Source organism: Phycodurus eques, chromosome 16, assembly GCF_024500275.1.
Source record: "Phycodurus eques isolate BA_2022a chromosome 16, UOR_Pequ_1.1, whole genome shotgun sequence".
Classification (NCBI taxonomy): Eukaryota; Metazoa; Chordata; class Actinopteri; order Syngnathiformes; family Syngnathidae; genus Phycodurus; species Phycodurus eques.
In genome coordinates, this window is record NC_084540.1 from 993,746 (window position 1) to 1,005,729 (window position 11,984).

The 11,984-nt window shown below is 43.7% G+C and overlaps 1 protein-coding gene across 7 annotated transcripts; it reads right to left on the minus strand.

The window, feature by feature from the left end:
* Window positions 1–735: 735 nt before the first annotated feature.
* LOC133414876 (uncharacterized) lies at window positions 736–11,861 on the minus strand. 7 transcript variants are annotated; one of them, XM_061700562.1, is made up of 10 exons: window positions 11,701–11,861; window positions 7,931–7,994; window positions 6,932–6,997; window positions 5,925–5,978; window positions 5,749–5,832; window positions 5,546–5,651; window positions 3,835–4,002; window positions 2,940–3,052; window positions 2,368–2,400; window positions 736–1,386 (listed from the first exon to the last, which is right to left on the minus strand). In XM_061700562.1, exons 2-10 carry the CDS (start codon window positions 7,964–7,966, stop codon window positions 1,357–1,359), a joined length of 690 nt encoding a protein of 229 aa, XP_061556546.1. In that variant the 5' UTR covers window positions 7,967–7,994; window positions 11,701–11,861; the 3' UTR covers window positions 736–1,356. The 7 variants fall into 7 exon arrangements, with proteins under 7 accessions (XP_061556546.1, XP_061556544.1, XP_061556547.1 ...); XM_061700560.1 differs by having other exon boundaries at window positions 7,931–10,806; XM_061700563.1 differs by lacking the exon at window positions 11,701–11,861 and adding an exon at window positions 9,487–11,688.
* Window positions 11,862–11,984: the final 123 nt, after the last annotated feature.

Below are 11,984 nucleotides of genomic sequence, written 5' to 3' on the forward strand. Positions count from 1 at the left end.
AGACCGAACACGGGCGGGTGCAAGACAAGTGCTCGGTGCTTGCTGACCTCAGCTGTCTGTTCTTTTGTTACAACTGAACACCAAATTGGGAGCGATTCTCCAAGGAGACGTGTCAAAATTACTGTGACATTTTAAACAGCATCGCTTGTCCTAAGAAGTCGACTTAAAAAGCGCAAATGGAACATGATTCATAAGAGCCGTATGGGCAGTAGAACAAGTCATGTACTTTAGTAGTCCATAGTTTTGTTTTTCTTCAATTTATTTCTTATGGAGGAGTTAAGAGGCGCTTAAAGCGCTCCATCCTCCCTTTTTCGAAAATTGCACAAAGATGGCAGCCACTTGTCATGTTGCTCATATAATTCAGTTTTGAATTACAAATACACGACCTCTATCTGTTGTTTCGACGAGTCACAATTACAATAAGTTTTAGATTTCTTGTGTCCAAATATTCTTGCGAGGGGAAAGAGAATTTTCTCTGAGCTGGCTGACGCTTCAGCCTTTGTAAGAGCCGATAAGACAGCTGCACCGACAGAGCGACTGTGAAACTATCATATTGGGTCAAATACAAATATTATTTGAAGTTTGCCCATGATGATTACAGCTGCCATGCCTCCAGGGCAACATCGTGCAAATAACAGAATTGTATTGAAACGGCTGAATGCGAATGGGAGTGATTATTCTAGGTCAAGTGCTGCACAAACACGAAGCAAGAAGTGTACAGCTATGAAAGCATCATCCTATTTCATGTCAGTTTGTTTTATTGGTTGTAAAACCTGCAATGTATAGTTACATAACGTTGGCATTGGCTGAAACCTCCCACGTCCAAATTGCATATGTTTTCACAAATCAATACTCTTAGTATGTTACGTTAACATATTATTGAGCGATCTAAAGTGCTGAAAATGACTCGCTCTCTTTGACGATACAATATTAAAGGCTCGACGTTTTTGGGGTTTCCTGAAGTGATGATGCGAGGTTTCCGCCAGACGCCAGCAATAAATAGAATGTCCACATCATATACACATACAGTATATGGCTATACATATACAGTAGCATATCATAGCAGTTATTTGGATGGACATTTTCGGAACAGCCACGTGACTATTCCTCCCATTTTGCGCTCCTCCTGAAGCGTTTTCTGACACACATGTATGAAGATATTCGTTTGTATTGACACTGCCAGCCAGAGTAATATGAATTGGACATCTTCATTATTATTTGCAGCGTCGAACTGTATTGCAGTTTTGACCTTCTCATGTGAAGCTGTAAGTAGCTCGCTCTGTGTTAGTGCGGGCATCCATTGGTTCTCTGGCTCTTTATGCTTGCCAAGCTGTCGCCTCTGCTCTAATGCGTAGCTTATGATACAGAGACTCCAATGTGCTCCATCTAAAGAGAAAAGAGAGCACAATAAGCCTCAAAGTATCATCACATCAAAAAAACTGAACAAAGTGCAGGCGGTAAAACTGATTGATTATCGATGATTTATTCAAAACATGAAGAAGCCTACTGGCAGCAGTTAACCAAAGAGCGCTCGCAACTAAAACAAGGATCCTGGGGCGGAAAAATATATTTGTCACACACCTAAAAAAGACCAAAACCTAAATGCGCACAAACTAATGAGATAACGAGGCACTGCTGGACGAGGCGCGCGTGAGAGAACAGAGCTGACTGGTGGAGACACAACAAGCAGTGCCCGAGGACCAGGAGACGACACAGATATTGTTTCCGAAAACTCGAAAGACGCTATGACCAGTTCGACCGGGCCTGCGTCGGCATTGTCGTCGCCAGCGGTGCCGTGAGAGGGGAAAGTGACGACAAGGGCTGGCAGCCCGGACACGATATGACTCGATAAACATTTACCTCACACTGGCCTCGCGCTACTTCATTTCTTCTACTATTAGGAGTTGATTCCAATTTTATTCTGGTAACTTTCAAACTGTTCATGGAATTGTACGTTTTTCATTGTGGACTTAATACTATTCTGTACAGGTACTGGCCTAATGTATTTGTGCACTTCCCGCGTGTACATGACAATTATGTTAGTGTTTGAAATCCAAACAGATGAAAGGCGAAACGGTCTCTTGAAACATCCATCCGACCGTTTTGCGTACCGCTTAGCCTCATCACAAGGGTCGCGGGCGTGCTGGAGCCTATCCCGGCTGACTCTAGGCGAGCGGCGGGGTACAACTTGAGCTGGTCGCCAGCCAATCACAGGGCACATATGAACGAACAACCATTCGCACTCACATTCACACCAGATAGCGCTCAACCTGCTTGAGTGTGTATACAGTGAATGCATTTAACTAGCACACATCAAAGTAGCTGTATCCAAAGTGTGATCACAATATTATCCTCATTGACACTTACCGGTACTTCGGAATTTGCAGACGGTTCGCCATACTTGGAAGAGAAAACAGAAAGTAACCATTAATTCCCTGCACTACGCTGACACAGATACAAATTTGCCCTGTTACGTATGATCAATCATTGCAAAATTCCCCAAAAGTATGATCATTGAGCTACGATCCGATACCTCTAGAATTAACACATTTCAAATAATCCAATTGAGGGCAGGCCGCACGTCGCCCTAGCGGCTGGCACATCTGCCTCACGGTCGAGAGGTCTCGGATTCGAATCTCGGCTCAGGCCCTCCCGTGCAGACTTCGCCACCGGATGGGGAGGGTGTACTCCTGCTTCTTCCCACATTTCAAAAACGCGCATGACGACTAAATTGCCCACAGCTGTGAATGGTCCTTTGTCTACATGTGCCCCGCGATTGGCCGGCGACCAGTCGAGAGCGTATCCTGCCTCTCGTCCGGATGCGGCCGGGATAGGCTCCAATTTCACTGAGGCCTTTTTAAAATGATTATGACCACATTCATCAAAATACCCTGTGAAAAAAGTGACTTTTCCTCAGCTTGTCACCGTTACGGACTCACCTGCCACATCTTGTCTTGCGTCTTCCGGCGGCGCATGTAAAAGTAAACAGCCAATGGCAAAACGATGGCAAGGGTTGACGAAATCACCAATAGAACCGTCAGGATAATAGTGCCTGGTCAAAGAAAGACACATCAATCATTAGCTTTGATGGTTTGTGATTTGAAAAAAATAACAAAACAAGTTAGAAGTTGAGTGGACCCTCCAAATTCGAACGCCCCTTCGGTCATACAAGCCGGAATTGACATGAACATTTTCTGGACAAAATACAGCTCTTAAATTTCAAACATGAATGATGTCATGTGAGATTTCAGCATATAAAGATTTGAATTATTTCTCAGCATAGTTCGCAATGATTTACCAAGGTAAGAAACAATTCCAATTCAATATGCAACGTCCCATCCCCGACAAGCTATTTTTTAGAACACACCTGCGGGCTAGTCACGCGGGCCTTGGAAGACGACCTGGCGCTCACAGGTACCGTGTCGGTGAGCCCCGATTTAGAGTGTTCAAACCAACTGAAGGAGGAAGTCGGAGTACTCGGAGAAGTCCCACGCAAGCTTGCGCCCAAAATCGAATCCCAAACCTCAGAACTGTGAGGCGGGCATGCAAAGCACTACAGTATTCCACGGTGTCCTGTGCGCTACGTGTTTATTTGATTTTGTTTCTCAATAATGCATGTAAATTCCTCATGGAATTGTGAGGGTGACAGTTTGACACTGGAATGGATTTATTCTTTGTATTATTTACAATGGGAAAAATGTGCTCAATATGAACAAATTATACAGATTGACCACCACCGCAAATCGGCTTTCGGTCGACCTCAGAGGTCACCTCGCTGTGCAAACGATAACGCGTTGAAAAAACCCCAATACGAATAGTCACAATCAAACTTACGGTTGCTTTGACAGGCTTCAGACTTCTTGGCATGTTGTCCATTTCTTCCCAAACGTGTAAATATCGGTGACACCGCACGTGATGTCGCCAGTGGCGCGCTCTGAGATGACCAAACCGGTGACGTCGCCATTGTCTGCGGTGCTGTTGTCGGAGGCAGCGCGGTTGCTGCTGAACGAAGAAATGGCAGGCGATCCAATGAACTCGCTTTCCGAGGAATTCGGTGGTGGTAGCAAGAAATAGAACGTGAGCATTTTCAGGTGTTACTAAATATATACAGCGATATTGAACATGTCAATATTAGATGTAAGTAAAGAGTCCAAAATGACTCAAACGGCTATCAATCCAGCCCTTCCGTTGCTCATGAAAGTGTTTTGTTGTGATCAAAATATGTAGTCAACTATCTGGAATCAAATGTCTCCTGCTACAAATGCATTTGGATTGTGTAGATGTGAATGCTGACTATAGCTGTGTACAAATGTGTAGTGTCGATTGATGCTGACTATTACCCAAGCCTATATAGAACCTCCCTGCAGAGATACACCTTTAGACATTCCTGTAAATTCTACAGTCATTTAGCACATACTTTACAGTAATGAACTAGTTTCCACTGCATCGTGGGATCTGGGTTGGCGTCGCACAGAGTTGCTGTATTTTGCATGCGTCAGAATTGCGGAGCGGTGTGGCTCCCAGCGGACATTGCGCCATGAAATGGTAAACTGTTGCCGTAATAAAGACGTTAATCTTTAATGTTCATGAACGATAAGGGTGCATGTGTGTTTATGTTAGTCGTCGTTTGTGGGCAACAGAGTGACATCCAGGTCAGTTCAACTGCATGTAGCTCGTTCTCAGTCGTTTTCTATTCCTTGTTAAGCAAATACGTATTGCAAATGTTCAATATTCACCGGCTGAATTTGTGAAAATAAACGATTTGAAACCACTTACCAGCATGCCAGCTTTTCTCAAATAATGGGCATACACTTTCTGAAGAGGACAGAACGACAGAAGATATTCCTTACTTTCCGAACATTCCCAATTATTTGGATATCAGGAAATGTGATTTCAATATAATGTAATAGAAGCTTCTACTCACCATATTCACAGCCTGCATTGCAAAAGAAAACATCATTGATCAACTTTTGAATCTCAAGCACATATTCGACACGTTTAAGTCTTAATAGTACACGTGCCTCTCAATAAATGAGAATGTCTTAGAAAACGTGATTTCAGTAGTTCCATTCCAAATGTGAAATTGATTGTATACCTTCACAACACACTCAAATAGTTCCTGATTTTATTTTCGGATCCATAGATTTGGTGATTAAAAACGCAAACTTCACCAACTCAAGAGAGTAGAATTAGGGAGGACAGGGGCTACTCAAAAGTATTTTCCCATGTTTTTCATGGATATGAATCTACTTCAAAGAAATTCTTTTCTACAAGACAGTACTTTTGTGGACACATTTTCCTGAATAAATTAGGCTACTAAATGACCCTGAATATATTTTTAGAAAAGGTTTATTAAAAATAAATAAATAATAAATGAATAAAAATTCTATTCCTTCTTTTCAATTTGACTTTAGTCAAGATGGAGACCAAATCAGAGGAAATTCAATTCCAAATGAGAGCAGGGAATAAAGCATACAAATCAAATTGCATTTGTGTCCCATGTTTCTCTTATTGGGAGTGCAAATAAAGTGTGTTAGTGTTATACCATTTACAGTTTTATGGAAATCCACCATTTTGGCGAGCAGGCACTTTAAGTGATGAGTATGAACAGTGACATTCCACACAGGTTGACACTTTTTACGGGATGTCTCCTGGGGTGGGAAAAGAGACAAGTTAATATGGAGCATGCAAACCTATTCTATTCCATATGAACACACATAATAAATAATATGTGATTTCCTCACTCACATGTTTAGGAAAGCAGTCATTCAGCACGTCGCACATTATTTTTTGTGAAAAACAGTAGCTTTCTAAAGTACACTCCGCCACATTCTTTCAGGAAAAAGACAGAGACATAATGCCCCAATGGTGAGAGTACTGAATCAATAAATCAATTCCTTTTGACTGCCGCTTCAGTGACTTACTGTGATGTTCTCCGTGATGACGAGGGAGACCATTTGAAGTGGACTTGTTTTTTCCTGTGTGATCAAACGAACCAAAGCATTCAAGTTTCGTGACGTTTAAAGAAATGATGTTGGAGTTCAGAGGCTTTGTTTCATACAATTCTCCCCGTGACCTCCTGATAGATTCAACCTAACTCATAAGATAACTTACCAACGAGACTGTGGCAACCCCACTCTCAGAGCAATACCAATGGGCAAAACTGCTTATGTAACACCTTGCCACTATTTAACTATCCTATTGTCAATTCTGCCTGCTCTGTGCTCGTTTTTCGAGCAGAGTCGACTTGAAATTTCTGCTTAGGGTGGGCAGGGGCCCATTTGACTCTCTACCGGCTGAACGAAATTGACAAAACACTCTAAGAAGTTGTGTTACGAGATTAATGGAACAAAAATGATCATTTTTACAAAATGAAAATGATTCATAGCTCCGATCTCAACAGACAAATTTGACAAAACCCCAACTTGTTAAATGGTCCTGCTAACATAATCCAGAGCGTATAAATTAAGGAGTTTTGGATGTTGTGCTTGTATGGTACTGAGCGGCCAGACCCTTTCGTAGTAAGTTCTAGATCTTGTTCTATCATCATATCTACATTCATTCATTCATTTTCCGCACCGCTTCTCCTCACTCGGGTCGCGGGCGTGCTGGAGCTTATCCCAGCTAACTTGGGTACACCCTGGAACGGTGGCCAACCCAATCGCGGGGCACATATCAACAAACAATCATTCACACCTACGGACAATTTAGAGTCTTCCATCAACCTAGCACGCATGTTTTTGCGACGCGGGAGGTAACCGGAGTACCCGGAGAGAACCCACGCAGGCGCGGGGAGAACATGCAAACTCCACGCAGGCGGGGGTGGATTTGAACTCGGGTCCTCAGAACTGCTAACCAGTCGGCCACTGTGCTGCCCAATACGTATACGGTCAAAGAAAAAGAAAAACTAGTCACTTAAGAAAACACATACCCATTCCTCCTCTGTAAAATAGTCTTTACAGTTCTCTCTTGATGGTTCCATCAAACTCAGGAATACCTACAACAGACAACTGTGTCAACGGCATCCGACTTGAAAGTGCAACCAAACAGACCAAAAAAAATGTCTCGTGAACTCGGCACATCAGAGAAAAGAGTCTTGTTAACAAGCCGGACAGGAAATGAATGGGTTTCAAAAATACGAAATCAGGCATCGAAATGGTCAACAATTGAGACATTCTTTCAGTTTCCAGACGTTGTGGGCGTGTCGCCGAATGCTCTCAAAATCCCGCCTCCCCGGAACTTTCAGCTGTCAATCAAATGAGTGCCTTCTTTCATGGCTCCTAAGCAGGGAAAGGAGAATTTTCCAGCGACGGCGGTTGCGCACGGTCTCACGGGCTGCAGAGAGGCAGCCTCTGACCATGAGTTTCCCTCCTTGAAATTCAGCGGGAAGCATACTGCCAAACTGGCTCCGAAGTGGCTTAAGGATAACAAAGTCAATGTTTTAGAGTGGCTATTGCGAAGCCATGATATAATCCTGGACGAAAAACTCTGGGCAGACCTGAAGAGGCATACGCGAGCAAGGTGGCCTACAAACCGGGCTCGGTTACGGCAGTTCTGTCAGGAGGAATGGGCCGAAATTCCTGCCGACCATCGTGAGAAGCTTGTTGAAAGATATCCAAAATGTACACTTTCAAGGCAATGGAAAGTAAGGAAACATTCTCTTTTTAAAAAAATCACTCTGTCATTATTCTGGCATTTAGCAAAGACAAATACATTTGGTAATCCTAATTGACCTAAAACAGGAACAGTTTATTCTGATTTCATGTCAGAAAGTGAGGGAATATCGTGTCTGTAAATATCTGGTTTCAATTGTACGTATTATATTCACTAACGGAATGTTTACAATTGTTGCAGAGTCGACACTATACTACCCAGAGTAAAAATATTTCCTCCTCAAATGTTGCTCGCGAACTACAGAACTGTTACTTACAATGAGACACAGGCGGTTGCCAAACCTCCACGTCATTCTGGCACCGTGAACATCCAGGCTCACACTATGAAAGTCGAATGAGTGACAAGAGAAAAGAAATGGACATTGATGAATTCTGATGGGCAGCATTCGAATTTGGACCCACTTAAGAATAACAATAATGCAGTCAACTTAAAAGAGCACTTTTCCTGATACCCAAAGACACTTTACAATTGCATTGCACGCATTATTCATTCACTTCGCAGTCACTCCCCGAGTGGTGGTAAGCTACTTTGGTAGCCACAGCTGCTCTTGGACATTCCGACGGAAGCGGCTGCCATTCTGCGCCTATGGCCCCTCCGACCGCCACTAAACATCCATTGGTACGCGGTGTGGGTTAAGTGTCCTGCCCAGGGACACAACGACGACACGTGCGCCGGCGGGGATACGAACCGATGACCCTCCGCTCGCAGGGCGTGCAGGTAAAATATGTTTTTTGTAAGAACTCACGATTATATTTTGTGTAAAAGTTCGATTTTTCTAGTTTTTCTCCACACGCTCGTGCAAAATGTTTTTTTTTTTTGCCAAATTTGCGCCTCGCCTCTCTCTCGCTCTCAACCATGCCTTGCGCTAAGCGCGCACAATTTGTTTTTTTTTTTCCATTTCATTGTATATATTTGAATGTCTCCGTGGAGAAATTTGCATTAAAAAATAATATAAAAATCAACTTTAACGTTAGTGTGCCTCGAGGCACACTAACGTTAAAGCAAACTAAATGAAATATAACTGTAACAAGGGCAAAGCCTGTGTTAATAAATTCAATCCCAAAAGTTCTATCAGCTTCTTAAGGCTTCTGGGACGTCGTTGCTGTAAAATGCGGCTATACAGTAAGCAGCCGATCCCAATTTGCACTCCTGTCCGATCCCTGATTGGTTGACAGTTGTGGCACATTTGTAACACTGTCAGGTATGGCAAGCATAAAAGGGCAGCGTAGTGTGCGCGTAGGGCAATGCATGGTTGAGAGCGACAGAGAGGCGCAACGTTTTGAGCAAGAGGGTGGTGAAAAACTGGAAAAATATAACTTTTACACAAAGTAAAAACTTTTGCACACAAAACACACTTTTGAGAATGTCATTACGGCACAAGCCTAACGCCATGCGGACAAAACTCTGACAGCGGTCCTCCAGGGACGGAACAGCCCGTATCCACATACTGTACAGTATGTTACGGTCCTCATTTGTGCCGTGGCTGAGCTGACTTTGGACGAAAGGAGAGCCACAACCTGGACCAATTCGATTCAATTCCATTCCATTCAATTTTGGACCTCGAGTGCTACGCGAAAGAATCACTCAATTCAATACAAATCACATTTACAACATGTCAAGCATTCAGACATATTACAATGAAGCTTTTAGCTATGAATATATCCTGTTTAAACCTATTTTTAATCCAGTACTGTACTTTTGTTTTTGTTTTTTACTTTTATGTACAAAACATTTTTATTGAAGCATGAACTAGTATTATTATACATTAGTGTTTAAACTGTGCATCTTTGGACATCATGGTTTCAATTATACCTTGAAAGCCAACTTTGCTGTACAATATTGTGACGTCTGAGCAGAGAGTGATCACTCGTGGCAAATCAAACCGGATGACTGCTAGAGTGCTGACAACCAGGAATCATTTTAAATCAGTCTGAAAACGGGATTTGAAAGCTTTGACAAAGATCAGTAAAAACAAAAACAAACAAAAAACTTGCTGGCTGGCTTGCGGGTACATGGAGTGAGAGAGTCTTATGCCACTTCCGATAACACAGCTTCTTTTTTTTTTTTTTTTTTTTACACATCCTTCTTATTCTATGCCTGACAAGAACAGAAGGTTCGGTGGAACTAGATTTAATATAACGAACAGACAAACAAATCAAATAATTCAATCGAGATAGCTGCACGTGTTGTGGATTGGTCAGCTTTGACGGATGTCAACATTCTACTGGCTGACATCAGTTATCATCAATTCATCCATTTTCCGTAGCGCTTATCCTCGCTAGGGTCGCGGGCATGCCGGAGCCCATCCCAGCCGGCCAATCGCAGGGCACATAGAAACAAACAACCATTCGCAATCACATTCACACCTGCGGGCGATTTAGAGTCTTCAATGAAGCAAGCGCGCATGTTTATGTTTTGGGGACGTGGGAGGAAAGCGGAGTGGCCGGAGAGAGGCCACGCAGGCACGGGGAGAACATGCAAACTCCGAGGCCGGGATTTGAACCCGGGACCTCAGAACTGCGATGCAGATGTGCCAACCGATCGCCCACCGTCCCGTCTGTTATCAATTCAATAAAATGAAAAACCTTCATTCACTACAACTCTCCTGACTTTGTAGCTGATTTTGAGTGTGTTTTCCCACTCCTCCATCGATTTTCCATGACACCTGTCCTTATTAACAGGGACAAGTGACTGGATCTTATCCCAGCTGATTTTGAGCAGAAGGCGGAGTACCGCCACTGCACTGGTCGCCGGTCGATCCGATCACCGGGCACATAAACACAAACAACTATTCACACTCATGGGCCATTTAGAGTTTTCAATGAACCTAACATGGATGTTTTTGGAATGTGGGAGGAAGCCGGACTTCACAATTGTGAGGCGGATCACTATACTAGTCACTGATGGTGTCGTGGTCCACTCGCCTGACTTCGGTGCGGGCAGCGTGGGTTCAGTTCTCACTCAGTGACGGTGCGAAGGGTCGTCTGTGTCTACATGTGCCCTGCGACTGACTGGCGACCAGTTCAGGGTGTCGTCCGCCTTTCGTCCGAAGTCAGCTGGGCTAGGCTCCGGCGTCCCGCGACCCCGACCAGGATAAGCGGTGTTGGAAATGGATCACTGTACTATGCGGCACTGTTAAAATACACTCAAAAGTTTCATTATTAGCGCAAATAAGAACAAAGTGGGTTCAAAAAATAGGTTAACCTCTCTCAAGTCAGAAATAAATCGTTCATTTCTGTCTCACTTTTGTTCACTGGTGAGTGAGTAGACGTGGGAAGAGTAACTAAAAACCAAACTAAAGTGAGAGTACAAATACAAATGCAACCGGAAGATGAAAACGCTGAGAACCGATCATCGAGTACTTCCAGTACAAAAGGCCAATACACCGTACATAGTGTACTTCTGGCAGGGACGAGACATAAATCTGGCGACAAGCGAGATAGCCGGGAAGGCAATACTCGGTCGGGCGCCTTCTTTCAGGCGACCCGCCTTAAAAATACCAGGGGGCGAAAATCGCACGGTGCGGCAAGGACCGGCGAACCCGAAAGGACTACTGTAGGAGCAAATCGAATCCAACAGTCTACGGTGAAATCCCCGGGAAACCGACATTCCCGTCATTGGTAAGTACAAGAAAAAGAGTGCTTCAATCATTTTCCATGTTCATGCGGCGGTCCGGGTAGCTCTCGATGATCTACTTGGCAGTAAATGCTCTCAACACTGCCGCCTAGCGGATGGAGGCGGGACGTCGTCGTGCCAATATCTTGAAAACCGCTTTACGTTTGCCTCAAAAATATCGCACCTTCCTCGATGCCCAAGCAGAAATGAAGATTTACAAATGATAAGGCGTGATAAATGCACACACAACATTATAAAACACGTGAAAATGGCGGATATGTATGTGTGTAAATCATTTTGAGACAAATCCCTCCCCATCCCCACATTAAAGTCCGTGTTGTACTCGCCGAGCAGCAACGAGGACATGAACGCAACACAACACCGAACAATGAAGCTTCTTTGAGGACTCACCGCGCGGCAGCGTCGCCGTCGATGATGAACTGGATCCGCTTTGATCCCGAACAGCGCCCATTTCTCTGACACTTTACTTTCACTTTTACCGTTGGCGCAATGTGGCTCGAGTCCCGCCCGCCTCGGTCATTCTTCGCTATCTGCTAATGATAGCAGGATCGCTGAAGCCTATCCCGGCGAGAAGCACACACGCCAAGATGAATCAAATCACGTAGTATTCATTCTTCTTTTTTTTTTTTTTTTTTTTTTAAATACATGGATTTACTCTATTTATTTATATTTCT

What these genes read in the sequence shown, in the direction of transcription:
- LOC133414876 (XM_061700560.1), bottom strand. Translation starts at nt 8,059, where the DNA reads ATGCTGCCCATCAGAATTCATCAATGTCCATTTCTTTTCTCTTGTCAC. An exon ending in TTTCCATAAAACTGTAAATG is followed by an intron (nt 4,003 to 5,545) that starts GTATAACACTAA and finishes TTCTTCGTTCAG; the next exon opens with CAGCAACCGCGCTGCCTCCG. An exon ending in TGAAGCCTGTCAAAGCAACC is followed by an intron (nt 3,053 to 3,834) that starts GTAAGTTTGATT and finishes TTCTTTGACCAG; the next exon opens with GCACTATTATCCTGACGGTT.